This window comes from Epinephelus moara, chromosome 14 (assembly GCF_006386435.1).
Source record: "Epinephelus moara isolate mb chromosome 14, YSFRI_EMoa_1.0, whole genome shotgun sequence".
Taxonomy (NCBI): domain Eukaryota; kingdom Metazoa; phylum Chordata; class Actinopteri; order Perciformes; family Serranidae; genus Epinephelus; species Epinephelus moara.
In genome coordinates this window covers 21,278,256-21,301,409 of record NC_065519.1, presented here as the reverse complement: position 1 = coordinate 21,301,409, position 23,154 = coordinate 21,278,256, and the positions used below count along the sequence as shown (strand labels likewise).

General features: G+C 42.6%; 2 protein-coding genes across 3 annotated transcripts in view; one reads left to right on the top strand and one right to left on the bottom strand.

Annotated features, from left to right (window-relative positions):
* Positions 1-506: 506 nt before the first annotated feature.
* On the top strand, positions 507-19,507 carry prima1 (proline rich membrane anchor 1; the record flags this gene model as incomplete). The annotated part of the gene is made up of 4 exons (XM_050061847.1): positions 507-575; positions 6,746-6,887; positions 9,312-9,444; positions 17,253-19,507. Coding segments are annotated over 4 exons (444 nt in total), but the record flags the coding sequence as incomplete, so codon positions are not given.
* Positions 19,508-21,419: 1,912 nt separating this feature from the next.
* The window catches only part of LOC126401424 (protein unc-79 homolog), a 43,254-nt gene continuing 41,519 nt past the window's right edge, over positions 21,420-23,154 (bottom strand). For both annotated transcript variants that reach the window (XM_050062663.1, XM_050062664.1), the window contains exons 49-51: positions 22,952-23,029; positions 22,817-22,858; positions 21,420-22,710 (exon numbers count right to left, since the gene is read on the bottom strand). In XM_050062663.1, the coding sequence (XP_049918620.1) occupies positions 22,522-22,710; positions 22,817-22,858; positions 22,952-23,029 (309 nt within the window). In that variant the 3' untranslated portion in view covers positions 21,420-22,521. The remainder of the gene's footprint in view (positions 22,711-22,816; positions 22,859-22,951; positions 23,030-23,154) is intronic.

Genomic DNA, 23,154 nt, shown 5'->3' with positions numbered 1-23,154 from the left:
CCCTCCCCTGGCCTGTCACCCCACTCCTGTGCTTTTGAAGTGAGGGAGAAAGAGAGAGAGGAAGCATGGTGGCATCCATAAATCCCACAATGTGACGCTGTCCTTGTGCCAGGACAGGTGGACGGATGTTTGTCCAGCAGTTCAGATATTTGCTGATTTATGGAGCTTGTGAAAAATGCTCACTAATTTCTATATTTACCTATCCTCTGTAAGAGGGTCATTAGAGTCTGTCTGCACACAACATCAATCCACCTAACACAGACAAACCAACATGCAAGTTAACGTGCCACTTTAACTGCTGCATGTGTGCACCAGAGATATGCACCCAACTTGCATATCTCTGGTGCACACATGCAAACTGCACTCATGCAGCCAGGGAGTGTTTGGAGTCTACAGTGATGCATAGAGATATAACACACTACTAAACCAACATTCCTCACCATGTTCACATTCTGATACAAAAATCTATCTAGTAAAAGCCCAGTGGAGCTCTAATCTGACTGAAATCTGACTCTGTTTGTACTAGGTCCTTGGCAGAAGCTGTCCAAGACACATCTGTTGGTGCCACTTTCAAAGTAAGCACTTTCTTTCTGTCGCCTGTATCGTGTCTTTGCTCAGTACTATCTACAGTAAGATAAAAATGTATTGATCCCCATGGGAGAGCAAAGTCTTGCAGCAGCACAAAAATGAGAGCATATAAGGATACAAGACAGAAAAAAGTAGAGCAAAGGATATAAGCAATAAAAAGGTGAACTGAGCCATAAATCAAAATGAAATGAAAGCTTTCTACAGTATTAGGGTTTACAGATTGATGGAGATAATATCTCTCTATAGGTAAATGTAAAATGGGAATAATGTGTGTCTCTGTGCCGAGCACAACACACATCTGCACATTAGAGGAAATGGAGACTTTAGTTGGAGGTATTTCTTTTGTTTCTTCATCACAGCTCACATTAAAGAAAAACAACATACTTACCCGTAGTGTTGGAGGTTCAAATAGAAGGAGAATATCAATTCTACTGGTTAGCTACAACAAAGCAACAACTAAAAACTGGTATAAAAATGATCCATGTAGATAAAACATTATGCTATGGGCATAGTGAAGGATGAATTCTGTTTGACTGGAATACCGACGTTTTTCCCGTGGAATACGAGGAGACTTTTATCCAAAAGAAAAGGGAGAAATTTATCAGATTCATGGCAAACAACAAGAATGTTATCAAACCTGGATCTGGATCAATCTAAGGAAAATATGGACACAGACAACAACACATTAGACCAATATGTTACCTATTTAATTTCAGTGCCTTGTTGAAGATTCTTTTTGTAAACTGTTTAAATTTTCATGAATAAAAAGTGACAAAAAAGCTGGTATATACAGATAAAACATGAGTACAGAACGGCTCAGTTAATATGAAAAAAAAAAAATATGAATTAGGTGCAAAAACTCAGACAAAAGCATCTGAGTTATTTTGTCATTTAAATTTATATTGTTTTAAATAATTAAAAAAAAAAGTGACAAAATCTTGTATACAGATACAAAATGAGTACAGAAGAGCTTCCAGTAAATCTAAAAAAAAATAAGAAATAAGTGCAAAAAAAATCCAAATTCAGACAAAGCTGTCTAAGCTATTTTGTAATTTATATTTAAATTATTATAAGTAAATAAAAAAGTGATAAAAGCTTGTATACACAAATACAAAATGAAAACAGTGAGGGTTCCTGGAAATAAATCTATAGAATAAATGCTATCAGATCTAAGATCCAAATTCAGACAAAACTGCACTTTCAGCCTTTTTCACTACCTAATTTGTCCCCTTGCTCCAATGATCTGTTAATATAGTTACAGAGCACCTTAATGTCATGTGTTGCCAACACTTCCCACTAGATGGCAATCTACCTCTACTCTGACACAGCCAAACTGGGTTGTTATAATAAAGGGGAAACACACAGATAGTAAAGATAAATGCAGGGGAGTTAATTATCTTTGGACATTAATATCCTTTAAATGACACAGGGTATTACAACCTCCTTTTGTTTGATGCATATTATTCCTGGGCTCTGTTTGTTTGCAGAGAAGCTGATTAAGTATCTCAGCAAGAATAATAACACTGAAAGACCACAGTAATTTTATTAAGAGGTTTTCTTATCTGAGTTTAAAAGGACTGTGATGTATGTTGTGGCAGATTGCTGCTAGTTGGAAGGAGGTGAGGCAGCAGGAAGGAACCAGGAGGATGTAGTGCTTTCCTCTTGTCAGATAATCGATACTGGGACAGACTGTAGGAGAGGATGGACGAGCTAAACCATCGGGCGCACTATACACCAAATCCAGGCTTGTTGTGTACTTCAAAAACTCTGACAAATCTCTGCATTGTGTGCGCAGATGCTGTTCAGCAGCAGATGTGGATTTTCCACTCTAAAAGTCATCCACAGCTCTTGTGCATTAGCTCACCCCATTACTGTCTGTGAAGAGCTTTTTGATAGGCAAGAGATGTGATAAATGCTCAGCCGCACCAAAAGGCTGTAGGGCTCGATGCTGAATCCATTGATCTTAATCCAAAGTTGTTTGAATAGTTGGCTTAGATGCTGTTTGTGTTATTTGGAATAAGCCGGCTGTGACACAATTGGCTGTCACTTCTGTTATTTAAACCACAAGCAATACTCTCAAACAGAAGTCCTTTGGGCACAACAAATGATTGTGGATTTATGAAACATGAATAAGCAATGAAAATGACATACAAGCCGGGTAGTGTGTTGGTGAACTGAGATGCAGAGAACCTGACCTGCAAAGAAGACATATCAGCTTCAAGCAGTGCCCTTGGTGAAGTGCCTTTGAGTAAGGTAATGGATTTAAAACAGTTTTTGAACAGTGGTGCTGGGCAGGAGCGTAGGTTTCATGAACCAGGGAGTTTGGGGGTCCTCCACTAGAAAATTATGAGCATCAAACACTGAATTTCCTACATTCTGGTGAATGTTTATGCACCAATCTGTGCCTTTTCTGCATCAATGTATGGCATTAATGTCTTTAATTTTGTCTAAATAAAAGTCCTCTGCTACTTTCGTGTTTTTATTAGGGGAGGACAAATGCATGTGATCCATATATTGAGGGGGACGCGTCCCCTTGGGCTCCACAATATAGGATAAAGAAGGGCAAAGTATTTGAACTGTGTTAGGGCTGCAACCTTGGATGGATCACTGAAAGGGTACAGGCCCAGGGGCCCAAAGTCTCAGGGCCCCCCTGGTCTTCACCTGCAAAATGTCAATCAAATAAATGTGTACTGATGAAAAGAGACTCAAAAAGACCACAAAGATATGCAAAGGAACTGCAGAGACACAAATAATGGGCTACAAACATGGGCAAAACAACCACAANAAACAACCCAAAAAGACACAGAATTATCTCAGAGACCTAAAACGACTACAAAAGGACACAAAACAACCACAAGGAGAAAGAAAATGACTACTAAACAACACAAAACACATATGATTACCTGAAAAGAGACACAAAATTACTTCAGTTAGACACAAAATTACCTCAAAAACACTCAAATGACTACAAAACGACACAAAACAAAAACAAGTAGACTCAACATGACCACAAAGAGACACAAAATTACTACATAGCAACACAAAATGACCAAAAAAGACAACATTACCTAAAAGAGAATCAAAACAACCACAAACAGACACAAAACAATGACGAGAAACAAAATGGCTGCAAAGCAACACAAAAACACACATGGTTACCTCAAAAGAGACACAAAATTACTTCAAAGACACTCAAATGACTACAAAATGACACAAAACAACAAGTAGACACAACATGATCACAAAGAGACACAAAATGACTACATAGCAACACAAAACAACCAAAGAAGACACAAAATTACCTCAAAGAGACACAAAATTACTACAAAAAGACACAAAACAACCACGAGGAGAAACAAAACGACTACAAAGCAGTGCAAAAACACACATGATTCCCCTGAAAGAGACACAAAATGACCTGTGTAAAACCCAAAATGACCTCAAACGCACTGAAATGACTACATAAAAACACAAAACTACCACAAGTAGACAAAAAATGACCTGCACTTTATCTTACATCTTAAAGTAACATCTCCAGATATCTTGGTTTGTCAAAGAGACAGCCCAGCACCCAAAGATAATCAGTTTACACTGATACGCAGGAAGTGGGTGTAGTTTCCAGCTTTTTCTTGCAGAATGACAACAGTAAACAATAATAACCAATTAATTTTCTGCAATCAATTAACTGCTCTTGGATTGTGATCAGTAAAATAAGCCAATGCCAGTACTAGGAGTGGGTAGTACAAGGACTTTTTATAAATGTGATGTAGAATAATGATGTGGTGTGAAAGAATAAATTCACACACAGATCCAAACACTATTGTTTTAATGGCACTAAGATGAGCACTGTGGTTTTATCCCCGCTGTCAGTTATCTGTTATTCCAGTAAACTGTGAATGTCACGTTGGCTCTCTAGTACCATGTACATGGCTGTGGGCTGTGGGGTAATTTCATAACTGTGCCTTGTGAAGAAGACCACCAACAATCTTATGCAACTCTGCTCTTTTAAAAAAAAAAAAAAAAAAAACTGCCCATTTTAGTCTGAGTCTTTGCACTCTGGCCCAAAGCATCACCTCTTATCATCAATATGGGTGGCAAATGAATAAAATAAAAAAGCAGCTGAGTGTTTAAAAATAAATAGCCAATAAATATCTTATAAATGTCTGTGCAGCTGAGCATTAGCAGTAAATGCCAGGTTACATCAGTATTGTTTATCTGAGCCTACTTTGGGACATTGGAGTGTTCTAGCAGGCACACAGCACATCAAACATGGGTACGGCAGTGTTTTCAGTCGGTAGGCGTCTTGCACTCTCCCTCTCTCTCTCTCCACTTGACTTTAATTCGGTCTAGTACGCGTCATCCTTACGGACTCGCCTCCACGCATTGTGGGCTATACTTTCAGCCTGGACCACTATAAAAAAAAAAATCAAACACAAACATAAACAAAAACAAACAAAACCCAGCTGACATTACCGCCGCCTCCATAACCTCCTTCTTCCCCTCTCACTGTATGTGTGTGTGTGTGTGTGTGTGTGTGTGTGTGTGTGTGTGTTTAGGAGGTGGGGGGACTTTTGGAGAAGCGGAGGGTGAATTTGTTTGAGCACACGCTGTCAGGAGGAGCTGATGTGAGCGCTGCATCAAGTGCGCGGCGGTGATGCTCCCGTATAAAACAGCCCGCTGTATTTTGGCACAGAGGGGGATGCATCAGTTTAACCCTCGGCTCTGCCCTCCGGACTCGCCCATACAGTATTCAGCCTAGATAAGTTGAGGGCATGTGTGGTTTTATTGTGAGGAATCCTGCCGCACGATATTCCTGAGGATCCCTCTCTTGTTCGGTTTTTTTTTCTTCTCCTCTCTTCAACTTCGATGGCTTGAGTGGCCCATTTGCACTCATGCTTGCAGCCGAGGAGGGATGTAAGGTACGGGCCATCTACCGCCCTCACATTGCACGGAGTAGCGGCGTGATTCAGGTCGCTATCTGAGTGCCAATAAGCAAAGAAACTACTTTCGAGATGTGAATTATCGAGATTTGCTACTCATTCCACCGGCTCGCCTGTCCTATGCTACCGACAACGGGATTTCAAGAGGAAAATGATTGTGGCATAAACTATTTCTGGAGACGCTTGTCACAGATATCGCCGCTGAACTGGACAGGGTGGATGGTTATTTCCCAAACAGTTCAAGCCTATGTATACTGCATTCATTTGTTGGAATCGCTGCCTAGTATCTTCGAGAACAGCGCAAGAGGAATGCTGGTCCAAGATCTAATGCCATTTACTTTAAGTTTTTGGCCTTTTTTCTTCGGTCATTGCCTTCTTTCACTGTTTTTACTCTCATGCCAGGTAAGGATCATGCTCAGGCGCGCCGCTTGTCATTTTACGCATGAGAAGATGTTGCACTAATGTACCTGGAGTTTGATTTACTGGATGGATAAGGAGTGTTTTTAAGTAACTTATTATGCTGCAATCAATGTGCAATGAATTGTGTGTTTACACCAGATGTTGGGATCACCAGTGCACCTCTGTTTAGGAAATACTGACAGGCATGCATGTGTAGAGTTTCCAGTAAGGCATGAGAACACACACACACACACACACACACACACACACACTCAGCTCTCTTGTAGTGGGAACATGGAGTAGCCAACTGTGTTTTTATGATAACAATATTCAGTTATCCCACCAGGATCCCTGCAGCAGGCATATGTTAGTGATGAGTATTCTAACCTCTGCCCCGTGCTGCTGCCTACAGATAGTGGTGAGCTGTTGTTCACACGCACACAGTGTTGCCAGGGTTCATGTGTAATGTGATCTGCTTGAGTTTCCAAGTCCACCCACGCACACTCCTCGGGGCAGCCTGCTGCCCACTCTGTTGGTGGGTGGTTTCTTACAGGGAGCGGGCTGCAGCCATAGACGTGATACTATTCTGCATGTACTACATACACAGCAGCCCCGGTGACAACAACACTGTGAGCCGTGATACAAAAAAGAATGCTGAGAGGATATCCACAGTGCTGCTAACTAAGAGGCTGCTGAGTGTTCAAGCATCTCCATTTGTGCTGCACGGTGTTGTGCTAAAGGCACTCATGAGTAATGCACTGAAGGACAGTGGCTCAGTCATTTCAATGTCTCTCTCTTTCTCTCTCCCTCACCATAAGGGAGAACTCCAGAGGTCATGCTCACGGACTGTGGCGGAGAAAGTTAGTGAACAGTGCCAGCTGGCATGCCACTGTAGAAGATACCCTCCCCTTCCCCCTCCGCCGCCTCCACCGCCTCCCCCACGGCTACTGGGCACCACAGGTAAGACTCCCAGCTCACGCTTCCAGGTTTCACACCTGTCTTGCTCCAAGTCTGTCTCACTCTCAGTCTGCTCTCGCCCCACAGTTGGATCTCTCATTCCTAGCCAAACGCAGGTGTCAAGCAACTGGCTAGTCTCAAGGAACTGTTTTGACGTGGAGTGTTTCCTTTTATGCTCAAAAGAAAAATCTACCATCAGCCCCCTGAGATTACTGTGTGAGCGCCCGTGCATGGGCACTGTTTTGCACATGTGCGTCTGTGCGTGTGATAGAGCCAGCAGGATGTTGACAGCTGAACACAGGACTAATTTATGCTGGGTCTGACCTTGGGGAGTACCCAGCTGCCTGTGAAATCCATGCCTGCTGGGCTGCCAAGCTCAGTGGTTCAGTGGTAGGGTTTCCCCCGGAGGACCCCTGATTAAAACACAGATGAGTTAATTAAATTAGCTTTAATTTGATAGAGATAAGGGGCTAATGAACCAGCCCAGTACTTTTAGCTTCGTTTTGAAGTTGAGCTGGCGGCAATGAGGGTGTGTGTGTTTTGTGTGTTGGTGCTTGTACACAACAAGCGAGTATATCTGTTGGGATCCACTGCCTGTTGCAGCAGTTCTTCCTCCGACACTCCCTCTGAGATGGTAAATCCATTGACAGATAGGCGAACATATTTCACCAGCCTGCTCGCGGAGAGTTGATATGATTTGTATGAAGTCCCGAGCACCTTAATGAACAGTGCACTGAAATATGGGACAAGCGATGCTGATGATGCAGCCATTCTGAGCTATTACTGTGACTCTTTAGAATCACTCACCCTGAGCCCTTAATATTATGAGTAGGGAGGAGCACTTAATCATCAAAGTCTCAACAGGCAGCAGTGTAAAGGTTTTAATCAATCAGTTCCAATGATTTCTTTCTGTCTGATCAATTTAAAAGGACCTCTTTCCCTCCTGACTCACCATGTGAGCTACCTCTCAAGAGTTATAGACCCTTCTGTAAATGTTGGTCACTGCATTAATGCTGTCAGGACCATCTGACTGTAAGCTAAGGTGGTGGTGGTGGTGGTGGTGGGGGGGGTTGAACGCCCAATTACAGCCAACGCATGAGTGGAACTCTGAACGCTGCATCCATAAACAGCAGTGTGTCATGATAAATATGATAAGCAGGCCAATTTCTATTCCTTTTCAACTTTACATGGAAATGTTTGCAGAGGGTGGAGACACCATGAATAATTCACTTTTTTTTTCTTCAGTTCTCAATTTAATCTATACAGGCGCATAATTATCTTGATATTCCTTCAGAAGCCCAATTTGCAGAACGGTTAGAGATGAAATTTTGCTTCTTTAAAAATGCAATGAATATGCATAGCTAACGTGGAAAAACTGGGACAATGGCTGAGACCTTATCTATCTGCTAAAAGTCTAAAAAAAAAAAGAGAGAGAGAGAGAGAGAAATTGGCACTGTTAAGTAAGTCTGTGCGTGCTAAAAATGGTTTCCGAAGTCCTTCAAAGGCGTGTGCTTTATCACAATGAAGTAGATCCGTACCACTGACTGAATTAAATCCTACAGCCGTTGACAAAACGCAGGATTAAAATGGAAGTTTGGCTGAGAGGAGCTTTTAAATTCATAGTGACTTATGATGTGGTGTGCTGTACTGGGGAGAGCCGTGCCTTGTTATTTGCTCCGTAGAAATGTGCTGTGTTGGAAAATAGTCCACAGCATTACTAAGGAGTATTTGTTGCTATGGTGTAAACCCTTCCTCTCATTCATAACAAAATAACTGTAAATGCAGGAGCTACGATTCTGGTACGATATGCAGCACCGTGTATTTTCTCAGGGAGCACAAAACTGGAACAAAGCAGCATCCATGGATAGATAGACGTATAGATATGCACATGACTAAACTGATTTATAGATGCTGGGAGAGCACCAAATGCAGCAGAAAGAGACGAGAGAAGTTCTGCATTACAGACACAAAGTTGCTGATGCACATAATGTTATACAACATTCCTGGTGAGTGGTCTTACACCATAGATCTAATGTGGAAAGAGCAGGAGGTTCCTGCAACAGTAATTGGTGTGGACAAGAGTGCTGGTGTAAGGAAGGCTGACGGGACCTTAAATGATTCATGGTGTCGGGTTGGATATCTTTGAACGTTGAACCTAAGACCTACAGAACAGGCGAGGACACGGCTACATCCCAACTCAGAGCAGGGAAGAAAAATCACCTCCACGCTGCCTTTGTTATCGCGTTGTATAATGCAATCACTAAGGATCTAACAACTCAAGGCAGTGCTGTGTCTAACACTGTGATCATGTTTTTAAGTTTTGAACTGATTTTTACTGATTTATTTTGTTAAATACATCCTTCTGATTCTCCTCTTCTGTATCCAAATCTCTCTCCTCCTGCCCCTTCTTCTGCTCTTTTTTTTAAGTGGCAGAGCCCATGGTGCCTTTGTTGAGGCCATGGTGGATGGAGATGGACCTTATAGTGCTTGGAACAGTGGGCTGTGCCTCAGTCGTCTTCCTCCTCTCAGCCATCATCATCTGCTACAAGGCCATCAAGAGGTTGGATTATCTATCTCTCTCTTTTTTTGTTCTGTTCTTATAGTGCTTCAGTTAGCCCTCGCCCGCACGTGTCTCTGAAATGTTTTCAAGTGATGACATGTTGAAATAGGAACTGTCACAGGCAGGCCACTCAACATATCATGTGTAATTTGACCCAGGGGAGACTGTACTATGTCTCATGTCTCTGTTTGTGAGGCTACGATGACCCTGTCATCACCCTGCTGGGTCAGTCTGAGGTCAGAGGTTAGATCATGGAATGGGTTGTAAATGTCACGGAGAAAGATCCACTACACTTAGTCACCAGAAACATCCTATAAATTCATTTATCGAGATGCACTAAGACCTGACTTTACAACACTGTGTTGATTTTAATTTACATAAGAGTCTAAAGCTTCCTAGAATGGCAGCTGGATTCATGAAAGTGAAAGCATGAGGCGAGCAGAGGATTCCCAAGATGCCGCTGTTGCAGCGGGAACTGTTTCCCCCATTTGGCTTATTAGAGAAAAAGCCTGCGTGAGGTTTTAGCCTGCAGCACAACCCAGACCCAATTCTCTGTGTGACATTCAGGCAGCACGGTGTCACACATGCACTCTGACATCCACGTTAATGTTCGCAGACATTTAACAAACACACACATCGTGCAAAGCCCTGCATATTCTCAGGGAGGCATGCGGAGGATACTTGAGTGTGCACCCATCCATTAAGTCACAACATCTTTACATACGTAGATACATCATCTTGGCATATTTACACACTCTATAAAATATGGCGTAAACATTGACTCTCACACACCCATGTGAGAACAGCCACAGATGTGTGTGCTAAATCAGGGAGCTACTTCTATGTTTTATTTATGTGTATTTAAATTGATTTAGTATCATAGCTCATTGCATTTATGGAATTATATTAAGCCTGCATGCCAGATATGGCTTTCCTCAGCAGAACTCTATTTCTCCTTTCTTTAAACAACAAATAGGCAAAGTCAGGCAGTGGAAGTAATAGGTGGTTGGCTCAGGAATTCATTATGGCAATTCTCCAGCCCCTTGTGTAGCCAAGGGGCACCTTTTTTAATGCAGCAGTGGTAGGAAAGTGTTGTTGCAATACGGGCTCTAGCCCCAAACCCAAGTCATTATTTATGAATTAATTTGCGCAGTCATTCAGTCGCAGGCCACATCTTTTATACATGCAAGCGGGTCGTGTCCTGAAGCTCTGTGGGCTCTAGACTGCAGACTTCGTGCCACGCCAAGCTGCCCTCCACTCTGAATGAGGAGGGAAAAAGCACAGAGGTCCAGCCAGACTGGCCTCATTAGACATTCATTAGTCACCAGCCAATAGGAGAGCTGTCCAGGGAGAAAATGTGATTCCTTTAACGTTTATCACAGATGCTCTAATCATCTATCGTTTTCCAGAGGAAACAACACGGTGAAAAGGACAGAAAAAATGTTGTCTACGAAAGCAAGCAAAGGCAGTAATTGAGCGTCTCAGTCAATAACAATGAAAGAGAGAGGGTTTGTCAGTGAGAATAACACAGCCAGTTATATATAGCCCTTCCAGCCCCTCAGTGCTCCGGGCTTTCCCAATGAAAATCAGCTGGCCGAGGGCCAAGGCCTGAGCACCACAGACAGCAGAGGAGCTAGCTCTGCGGGTCCCAGCCCTCCTGGCCTTTTGTTATTTTTTATAATCTTTGTCTGCCAGTCATGTGTCAGAAGCAAAGGGGCTGGAAAGGAAAAACACTTCCATACAATTCTATTCAGAGTCCACAGCACCAGGGAGGCTGGTGTGTGCAAGCATAGAGAAGAGGATTCAGACACACGCTGCGTTTTAGTGTTGCTGTGCCATCCAAAGCAAAAGACATGATGCTGCAGTCCAGGCTGTCAGCCATCCAAGAAGCCAAAACAAACAAAACTCAAACCAACTGACTAATGAAGCTAGATGCTTTTCCCAATCACTTACCGCTCTGGGAGGCTTGTCCAAAGACAGATAATACATCACAGCTGCTCCTGTCCAAGGGCAATACAGTATATCCAAAACACTCCACCAGAGATACAATAGAAGGAAAATACTTGTCAGGCAAAATGCTTTCAAATCCAATATTTACTAATACATTTTTAATCTCCTCTGTTTTATTTTAGAATATTACCATACAGGCACCATCAAAACCGGTGACAGATTTTCACAGTCTGTTTTTTAATGCGTTTTCTTTGAACCATAGCATGTTACTCTAATTTCCAGATGGCTGGAGTAATTGTAAACAGCTCAACACATGTCCCAATTTCACCATGATCCATTCCCCAAACTTCAAACAGGAATGTGCGCTGTGATTGCACAGCTTTGATATGAAATATTCATCTAACCTGTGAAGTGTTGTGTTGCCACCTGCCATGTGTCAACAGCATGGCATCTATTATTGAAGGCCTGGGTAGAGGTCGGTTTGAGGCCCCAGTGCTTTGCCCTGTGTGGCGGCCCGAAGCGACACGGTCAGTCTGTGCAAAGATTACATCCTGGGAGAAATAAACAGGGCCGAGGCACCTTCCAGCAGGCAATAGATCACCACTGTCAGACGCCATTTTACAGCATAAATGAAATACTGACCTGTCAAAAATATTCCAAATTAAAATTATCGGTGAGCTGCAAGGAAGTTGCATAACGCTAAACGAATATCGACCCCGCCAACTTTTTATTCCAAGTAGAAGAATCCCCAGACTGGCTGTAAACACTGCTGTCTGTCCCTCAGAGAAAACTTTGGTATATCCCAACTCCCCTAGCTGCGGCTGCATCAGCCAATCGTCTCCCCCGCGGCACAATGTGTTTCCACCCTGGGGCTGGACAGTTTCTATTCTGAGGCTTTCCCCAGGTCCCACGGGGACACAGCAAGCAGCATCTGTCCTACATGGCCAGCATGTATCCCTAGTGTCCTAAGCCATACGACCCCTCCCAGCTGACAGAGTCCCACAGGAAGTCTTAGTCATCGCTTACGCTTTGTTTACAACTTTGCTCAGGAGCCATTAGCTCACATCACCTCCAACAACCCCGGCAACTGCAGATTGAATGCGGTGTGCGACATTTCAGGCAACAGTAATTCAAAATGATCATATATAACACTCCAATCATTAACACAAATGTATCATAATTAATCCGAGACTATAAAATGGCAGAGAAAGCTCAATATACAGTGTTAAAGGGACAGTTCATTCCAAATCAAAAATACACATTTTCCCTCTTACTTGTGGTGCTGTTTACAAATCAAGATTTTTTTGAGTTCCCGAGTGTTGGGGGGTATTGGCCATAAAGATGTCTGCCTTCCCTCCAGTGTAAAACTAGATGGCACTCAGCTTGTGGTGCCCAAAGCACCCTCCAAAAAACTCAACAGCAGTGTCTCTTTTCAGAAATCTTGACCCTGTTACTCAAGATAATCCACAGACCTTGTTGTGAGAAGTTTCATGTAAGAGCTATATTCTTTCTACTTAAGCACACCCTCAAACCGTATTATGGTGCAGAAGGAAGCGTGCCTCTACTGCAGGTCCTCAGGAAGTATGCCAGGCTTTGAAGCCATTTTTTTTAATCCAACGTCTGAGTCCTTCATGTGATGCCCTTCAGCCAAAAACGACTTTTCCCCACAGACTTACATTGTGAAAGAGATGTCTGTAAATCAGTGGATACATTTTTTGAGTGCCACAATCCTGACAAAATGACTTGTTGGCTATCAGAATTTGATTTATTGGGTCCAATAACATTTGGAAAGGCCAGAAGAGCTGCACGAATAAATCATCTTATCCCCATTTAAGTTGGCGGACAAATCTCTAGTGGGTCTCTAGTGTGCCTGCTCTATGGGCCTAATAATGCAGAAGCAGTGACAATCATCTGCTTAATTTAATGTTTTAACGTTTTTGGCTTCATGCACCACTGAGTAACTTTCATCGGATTGAACAGGGTTCAGCCTCCAACACTGTATCCTGTTCTCTTTATACATCCATTATGTACTGCTAGCTCACCTAGCACCACTGAGCCAGCTAACATTAGAGCTGAGCCAAGAAGGAGGACATTAATGTTTACTAATTACATCCTGTGCTGTCACAAGCATGAGCCCCTCGTCCATAAGTAGATGCACACTTCCCTTTGCACCATAATATGGTTGCCGGGTGTAGTAAGGTAGAGAGAAAATAGTTCCTACATGAAATTGCTCACAACAAGGTCTGTGGATTATCTTGAGTATCCGAGTTGTGATTTTTGGGGAGAGACATTGCTGCTTAGTATTTTTTTCTTTGGCGCTTTGAGCACCACAAGCTGAGTGCCATCTAGTTTAATTATTTTTGAGAGAAGGCAGATGTCTCTACAGCTGATATCTTCAACATTCAGCAGCTCACACCAAAACAATCTAGATTGACAAAACGCACTACAGGTAAAAGGAAAAAATATGTATTTTTGATTTTGGGATGAACTGTCCCTTCAGTTAAAAGTAAAACATAGTTAGTATTATGTATATGACTTTTATTTTTGTTGATCCATTTATAAGAAATCTATAGCTCTGTGAGGCTGTAGCTACTCCGACACAGCCATGCTTATAGCTAAATGCTAACATTCTCACACTGACAGTGCTAAATCTGATGCTAAGCAGGTGTAATGTTCACCACGATGAACATCTCAGTTTGGTGTGTTAGCCATCTAACATTTACTAATCAGCACTAAACACATCAAGTACAGCCAAGGCTGATGGGAAAGTCATTAGTTTTGCATTGGTCTTAAAGTTACTGCAATTTACGTTGAGGGCAACATGAATGTCTGTACCAAATTTTGTGGCATTCTGTCCAGTAATTATTGAGATATATCATTAAAGACAACAAATTTCAAACAAATGGAGGCACTGGAGGAAAAGTGAGGGGATCACCAAACCTAGCAGGATGTATCCTCTGGGGAACTTGAATGTCTGCAAGATTTCATGGCAGTCCCTTCCATCAGTTGTTGATAAATTTCAGTCTGGACCAAAGTGGTGGACTGACAGAGTGAAATTGCCATCACTATAATCATGTTAGCTGAAAATGAAAGAGCATGCAAACTGAGAGCGTTTATTGTTTAAACCCCATTGTGGTTTTTTATTTTATTTTTTTACGGAGAAACTCTTTAAAGACTGGCAAAGCATGACTTTGTTGACAGATGAAAGTGTCTCAAGGAGGTGGAGGGGCGGAGGTGGTTCAAGGCGCTGAAATGACAGCTGAAAAACAGCCAAGACAGGAACAGTTTTAAAAGCTGACAGCAACAAGATGGTTGATTAACAGGTGCGGCAAAATGAGTTTGGCCAAAGTGTATGGGAGCAACGAAAAAAGGGACAGCAGACAAATTGAGTTGACAGCAGGGAGAAAATGACCAATATGAGCATGTGCAGGAAAACTCCACATCCTATTTTGACATTTACCAGACTACCCATCATATTATATCCTAGAGAAATGTCGCAAAAACACATTTTACATGACAGAAATTGGAAGACATTACATCAGCTGTCCATTTTTATTTTACAGCCTCAGTGTAAGACAGTGTGTAAATACATGAGATATAATGCAATTCAGTGTGAGAGGCATATAATAAATGCTACAGTTTTAAAGCTTGCAGTGTATGCATGGTGGATTTTTTGCTGAAATCTAAAGGTGTTAATTCAACTCAATGGTAGGGCTTTGAGTTCATAGACATAATGACAGAAAGAATATAATGAAATATTGTACGACAACAGCACAAAATGCTTTGTAGCTTTGCTATTTTTTAACCCTATTTTGTCATGTTTTTGTGTCTAAATGGGAACAACAATTTTTGAAATTGGTCCAGTATTGAGCGACAGGGCTGCGTCAGGGCTGCAGCCAGCAGCGGAGAAACAGGTTGTGTACATCCAGTAAAAGTGCTTGTTTTTGCCACTTACCAACTCAAATTGTTATACTAAGTGTCTGACAATATTGTGGAATGGATTTCCTACAGAGACAGACCTGTTTGTTAAAGAGAAGGATCCTTTTTTTAAAACAAGGCACAGCCCTGAAACACTTTTGCCTATCAATGTAAAATCCACTTCAGTCAGAGTCAACAGTAACAAAATAAAAGTCACAAAAGCTACCTTAGTTCATCCCTCCACTCTCCGAACAATAACCAGCTCTGGTTTGGTTGAAATAAATCCTTAACTCACCCAGTTAGATGTGAAATATGCTTACTGTATACACACTTCAATTACTAATTATTTAAATGGAGTCTGGTGGGTTTGGCGAAGGCGATTTAGGGGCTGTTTCTGGTTAAACAAAAAGGATCCTACCCTTTAACAAAAAAGTCTATCTCTGTAGATCCTTTCCATGATGTTGTCAGACACTTCTAATGACAATCTGAGCCTGTCAGTGGCAAAACAAGCACTTTGGATGCCCCAAGTAGTTACATGGCAGCTTGTTTCAGTGTCTTGCTCAATATGGGGCCACTTTCAAAAAATGTTGTCTTCATTAGTAATTTGACACAAAAAAGTGACAAAATAGGGGTCCAGGTTGAAAAATAGGTTCGCTGTTAAAGCTAGTCTATATATTGGCCATTTTGGTCACAAGTGGCAATCATGGTGTTATGGCATATGCTAAAATGTAGTGCACAGAAGCACAAGTTAAAAGGAGTCCTTAAGTCAGTTAACTAACTCAGTAATTGTCACTTGCACAGCAACATCTATCCAAAGTCAGCTAAGACCAGCTGTCATACCAGGACAGAAAAGGCTGTAGCAGCTAAACCTCTGAGTATACTGATTTGCGCAACAGTGCTTTGTACTGTTCATGAATTTAACTTTTCATTTGTGAGAGTAAGATTGTGTTATTTATTCATTTTTTAAAGTTACATATCGCTTTAAAAAATAATTATAATGCCCTCATATCTTCATCCTCTCTGACACAGTCTCATCAAAAACTAAACATACCACACTTGACAAACGTAATTTTTCTCGCGGGGCTGTTGTACTGGATTGCATTATGTCATGTATGAGCTCATATTACCCTGTAAGGATTCCCTCGCTGCACAATGCCCCAAGAAGGGAAAAAGATTTGTGCTGGACTGGACTTGGAATGACTGTTCGTCAAAGTTGGACCGGCCAGCCAGGGCTTTCAGAGGAGAGCAGAGAAGACGCTGAGCTAAGATGTCGCTCAAGGGTCCTCTGTGGCAATGAAGGCATAGTACAGTGTTGAGTGGGACAATGACTGTACTAACTGTATTCAGATCTGTCTCTGAGTTACATAAGCCTGAGCAGGGGAGAGCAGCTGAGGGGGTCGGTGCAGAAGCCACAGTACACTGGACAAATATAATAACCACAAAGGCACCAAGGAGTGCATGAAAAGGGCTGCATTGAATGATACTGCTCTTCACAGGCCAGTAGCAGCAAGGGGATCATGTGTTGCAGCTTTACTTTGCACCGCAACGTACTCATAGAAAGGACAGAGTACTACAGCGCAACCAGTGTTGAGAGGAGGTTATGTTGCTATCGATGTTATTCCCAAGTTGTTTTGACAGCCACACACATACTCATTACTTAGCGGGAAGATTGCATCTACCAGTCAGAGTAGGTAATTGCCTTATCCCCCGTGTTGCAATGTATCTTTCCCTCCTGTCTCCTTGCAATAGTGACCTTTGAATATTGAGCTTATTAGAACGGATCGCTGAGACCAGTGTATGCACCCAGTGCAGCCCGAGAAATCAAATCAGCCGAAAGGTTAACAGTCCAGAAACTCTGTTTAATGACATGGCCTTCAGCTGAGGGCAAATGTAACTCTCTTGTCAAGGAATCCTCACTTTATGAAAATGTCTATTTGCAGGAAACCACTACGAAAAGAGGAGAACGGGACAAGTCGTGGGGAATACGCCATGAGCATCCGTAACAAGAAGGCCATGGGTACGAACAACACTGTGGTATAGACTGTCTCCTGCTAGGCGCAGGAAGTGACATCACCATAACCGTCTGTCACCTTACCTCCCCCCCGAATACAACGATCCCTTCTCACCCAGAATGCAACAGGTTTTACCCAAGGTTTTCAAATAGGTAAACCTTCCCTCTTTGCTTGGCATGTTGCCCGGACTGAAGACACCATTCAGCTCAAGAGGAGCTGCAAAAGATGGAAGGGAGAGGAAAAAAAAAGTCAAACCAGAAAGGACGGAGAGAGAAATCCACAAACCCCCATGGTGTCGAAAGTGGCACAGCAGGCTGAACATTATGCTCTTAGTAACAGCAAGTGTTGCTGACAGGCTGGTTGGCTGCTGGCTGGAGAGGGACTGTCTGCCAGTCTGCTGCAGATCCAGACTTCACACACTGTTGACATCTGCAATGGAACAACAGACAATACAGCATCCCTGCAGTCCCACGGGCGGCCAAACAGGACAAGCCCATCACACACAATAAATAACTTGCATGCAGTTTTTACAGAGAATGCAACATTTTTTTTATAGTCCGATCCCGACACTGTCCATCTTTGGTTCTCCATTTTTTTTTGAGACAGATGCTTTGTGAGAGGCATGATGTTCCTGTCGGCCCTGGCTCTGAGATGTGGATTCATCTGACTATGCAATTTAAAGAAATCCATATATTAAAAAAAAACAGGAGCAACAACATCAACATGGGACATTCTGGTTATTTTACCATGCCAAAAATGCCACTGAAGACTTAGGCTCAATGTAATATACTCCAGTCATTCATCAATTTATTTGCTCCATTTATTTACTTATCTACTTTTGAATTTATTTTTCTACTTAAAAGAAAAAAAAACTGTCTTGTAAGTTACTCACATCTTTCTCAAACATCTTAATGAATTCATTTTATTTCTTGATAGCTCTGTTTTTTAAAGTGAATAATTTATAAACCATATAATTCATTTGTGATGCTCCGATGCTTTAAGCCTGCTGTCAGTTTGTTGAGACACTGATGCAGAAAACGCGCTTGCTCTGCAAAGAGTTTTGGTATCAGTTGTTTTGTCTCTGGGTGTTTGATATGCTTTTCTCTGTTTCCCCGAGAACCTCAGCTAAAAAAAAGTCAGGGGTCTCTATGATGTGCTATGTGAATGTGTGTTTTCCAAACATTATTTCTGTGCTGCATCATATGCCAGTCCCCATTTTTGATTTGTTATCTCAATGCAAGCCCCCCCACTACAAGTTAAACCTGCTATCACAAGTCGTTTGGTTAAATCTTGTTGTTTCAGTCTTGGGGTCAGCTAGATGCCTTCAGCCATGTTTTGTTTGGATTTGACAATCTTCATTTTTCTGTCTGTCAAGAAGGGCTTAGCCCATCGCTATAGAAACAGGGGACATGAGCCCAGGGCTGACCTTGTGACTGGTGAGAGACAGGAGACTTAGCCAATAGCCAGAGATCAGGTTGCACAGAGGATGGCCTCAGCAGGGATGTGTGTGTGTGTGTGTGTGTGTGTGTGTGTGTGTGTGTGTGTGTGACTCAGTGCTGTCACAGGCATCCTCCACATCCCCCCTGGAAAAACACAACTGAGCTGAACTGGAGCATCACTCAACGCTGCTCTGCTTTTATACATTAAATCTGCGTGTGTCTGTGTGTGTGCATGCGTCAGTGTGTGTGTGAGAGTGAGTGTGTGTGTCTGTCTGTCTGTCTGTGAGTGTGCATGCAGATGAGTGTACTCAGTGAGAGTGGGCTGTACTCTGTGGCTGTCAGTTAAGTATAGATATTGGCTAAACAAAAAATTTGGAAAAACACATGCTTGCATCTAAACATGCACAGATATTAACTAACAGTATACCCCACCATGTACCTATATGAGAGAAATGATGGATGCATGAATGTAAATATTGATATTTAAATATCTGCCTTCTGGACTGTTAATTAATGTACAGTGTAACAGAACATATGTTTATACATAGTAAAACTTAAACAATGTGCTACCATTTAGAATTATGTCAATGTTGTCATGTTGATGGAGCAAGCCATTAATGTATATATGGCAATCAATAGTACACACACAATTTATGCATTATACCAAACAGATAGAAAGATGTGCATAAGTTGATTTCATTGCTGAGTTTTTCAGTTGTAAATAAAACTGTACATAACAACAGAGCTACAGTCTATTGTGTTTAAAAAAAGCTACATGTGCAGATATGACACTGTTGTTATGCTATGGCATGGCAGACAACCTGTACCTGTGTGTGGCGAAAGGTGATAAAAGTGCGACTGTTATATTTAGCCTGTGCCCATCCTGTCTGCGCTGCGCTGCGCTGCGCTGGTCTGCGCTGCGCTGCGCTGCGCTGTGTTGTGTTGTGCTGTTCATGTCTTGGGCAGAGAGCTGTGCTGGCCCTGTCTCCTGGGCCCCCCGCAGCGGAGGACATTCTCAGTTCTCAGTCTGTCTCACACAGCGCATCTTTAATGAACTGCGATTACCAAGCGTATTGCTCTCCATGGGGCTTAATGACGCAAACAAGAAAACTTATAGGGTTTGCATATTGTGCTCGCAGTGGGCTCGATTAATAACCATGTGACGAAAAATCACGGATGTGTGCTAAGGATTTCTGCAGCCAAAGCAAGAATGCAAGTTGCTGTAACAAAATTAGGGTTTAATAGGAAGCTAAGAGGAGGTGGTGGATTCACCTCTGCGAAAGAGGCTGCACTCTTACATTAAATCGTATAGACACTTTCCCATTTCTATTTTAATTTGCACATTAGCTGCGGTTAATGATGTGAAACAAACAAGGGGGACAAACCTGTACTATACAGGCTGATGCAGAGGAGCACTGAAGAGGAATGTCAATGAATTATAATGTGAATGAGGGACCATAGAGTACTTTGCCTGCCCTGCTTTAGATGTGCCACTTGATGGTAATGCCAATGGACACTCTGAGCAATTTAAACATTCATGCATTGTCCAGCCAGGGCGCTGTGGATTTCACTGTAATAAAAGCAATGTGACAGCACTAGGCGGGGGGACCAGGGATTGTCACTGTCTCAACAAGCTTTACGAGGCTCTCAGAAGGTATTTCCGTAGAGCAAAGGGGCGCTGATACACAGATTCTTTAAAATGTTGGTTCTTGAAATGGTTTTTATACAGAACTAGGGCTGCAGCCTGTGTGAGACTGGCTCTCAACCTGCTCTTTAATCAAGGAATGTCACCACACACCTGGTGTGTGTGTGTGTGAGAGAAAGCTTGCAAAGTCCTTTCAAAGCTGACCTTCACAATCTTTGAGGACCCACTCACACCCTCTCTGCCTGAGAGGCCTTTGGTCAGCGTTAATTACCTTCACTACCTCCAGCTGCCTGCTCATCAGGTCAGCGCTCCCATATGGTCCGTCAGGAGGCAGCAGGCAGGCAGGGGCGGGGAAAGTGCTGGATACCTGTGGGACACTGATTACATAAGCTGCCGCTAATGAGAGAGGTTCTTTGGAAAAGGGCTGTGAGTTCAAACGATCACAACGGTGGCAGTGGCTGACAGATGCAACCCCAGAGCAAGGGGGACTTGATTAAACACACACACGCAGACGCACACACCTATGCACATGCTGGGACACATGCACATACACACCTGCATCCAGCATCACTTTAAAAAACTCACACACACAGAGGCACACAGCAGGAGAGGGGCTCTTTGATGAGCCAAGACTAGAGGTTGATGAGACGGGGCACTGCAGCCTGATTCAGCTAGCTTAGGGTCACCGGGGAGTGTGTACGCGTGTGTGTGTGTGTGTGTGTGTGTGTGTGTGTGTGTGCGCGCGCGTGTGTGTGTGCGCGCGCGTGTGTGTGTGTGAGTGAGTGTGTGTGTTCATTAGTCACATTGTGTGATATCATTACACCAGTGACTCATTTGGCATACACCTCTCAACATGGGTCCTCTTACACATGCAGTGACTAAAAGCAAGTTTATTAAAAAAAATATATGCAAATCAAATTTGACTTATTTTTGTCCAATAAACCAATTTCTTCTTGCGGAATACATTTATATCATCAGATCTAATTCATCTTAAAGCTTGATAATGAAATCCTTGCAGCAGTGAAGATCAAAACAAAGATTAATGTGCTGTTCGGCTTTCTAGCCCTGCTGTCATGTCATCTGTTATTCTCAGACAAGAGCTTCGTGGTAATGCGGTTAGACCTCACAACAATGCTTAATCACAACAAACCACATTAGGCCAAAGGTAATTGTGTTTGCTTGGTATATGCGTGGGCCAATCTGTTTCGCTGCTGCCAATGAAGAGGGGAATGGAGAAGTATGGGTGGGTGGGGGGGGCTTTCCACTTTGGGGCAGGGAGGGGGGGGACACAACCGAAATAGTCTTGTTTACCTCCAATGTCTGGCTCCACCTTATCGAGTTACAAAGCTACTGCTGCTACTCAGATTGGCCTCTGATCGATCAGAGCTCTGACGGCAAGAGGCAGCATGACTGACAGTCTGACAAGAATCTCAGGCGGGAGCTGAGTAATGCATGTCATGTCATTTTCCCGGACACACCTGAGGTTCAGTTTCTCGTCCGGGGGAGAAAACAACAGAGCTGATTTTATCGCTCTGCCATCTGCATTATGGTAAACTGGACATTTTCCAGATCAGCCAGGACATCAAAGGGCAGTAAATGTCACATTTGAATTTTGAAGGGGTCGGCAATTCATACGAAATGACAAAGTGTTCTGAGCGTTTAGAAAAACTCGCACTTTTATTATCCAGCTTGCAACCAAGCAACTTAAAAAGTGATAGAATATGAATGTAACAGAGTGAGCGTATCTAAGATTCAACGAGCATTTGCTTTCACACCCTCGCTATTACTAACATGGGTCTATAGAAATTCTCTTAGTCATCTACTGACTCTTCAAATCTGTTGAATACAACAGTTAGGCACCTGATACAGTTATCCCACACAAGCCTACCAAACCTTTAATAATGAGCTCCAGTTATAGTACTTTAAAATAGCATAGATTTACTGTACATATACAGGTAGTATACTAAAGGTGCTGAAAATGATCCAGTCCAAATGAATCCCGTACAGCATCAGTTCACAGAGGAGTCCTTTTTGTTTGGTCAAAGGGTTCAGCCAGAGAGGATGCATGCAGATCTAAGGACCCAGACTGGATCCAAGGTGACCACAGAGCAGGTCACATGGGGTAGAACTGTGAGGCAGCCTCAGACGACTGGATCTCCACCTGAGCCATCTTGAATTGGGTGCACTGCAGCCATTTGCGCAGAGCAAACGGAGGGGCTCCGGATGACGGGCCCTGCAAACACTGGTGGTTTACACGGTTCTGGATGGCCTGGAGTCGCAGCTGCAGCCCAGCAGATAGATGCTGGTGAAGGAAGGAAGGAAGGGAAGATGGCAACAATTTAGTTTGAAATCACCTGAAGAATCAAAAGCTACTTTATTAATCTCTAAAAGTTTTTTAAAAGCCTTACCTTAAGGTTTGACTGAATCATAGGAAGCCACATAGGGATTAGCTACAGGAAAGAATGATGACGGATAAGTATTAGATTAGGTGTTAAGGTGACCATATTTTAACAATGTCGAAAAACACTAGAGTTATAGCAAACCTTGACAAAGATGGTTGAGTTGCACTCCTGCAGGGCTTCCATAAGACTAATGACATGAAGACACACCATCTCCACCATCTGGGAGAAAAAATATCAGCTGTGATTTTCTCTAACATACTTACAGTTTCCTTATCATATTTGAAACAGACATTAATCCACACCACATTTCCAGGCACCTTATTCCTACCTTAGCCTTTAAGAGT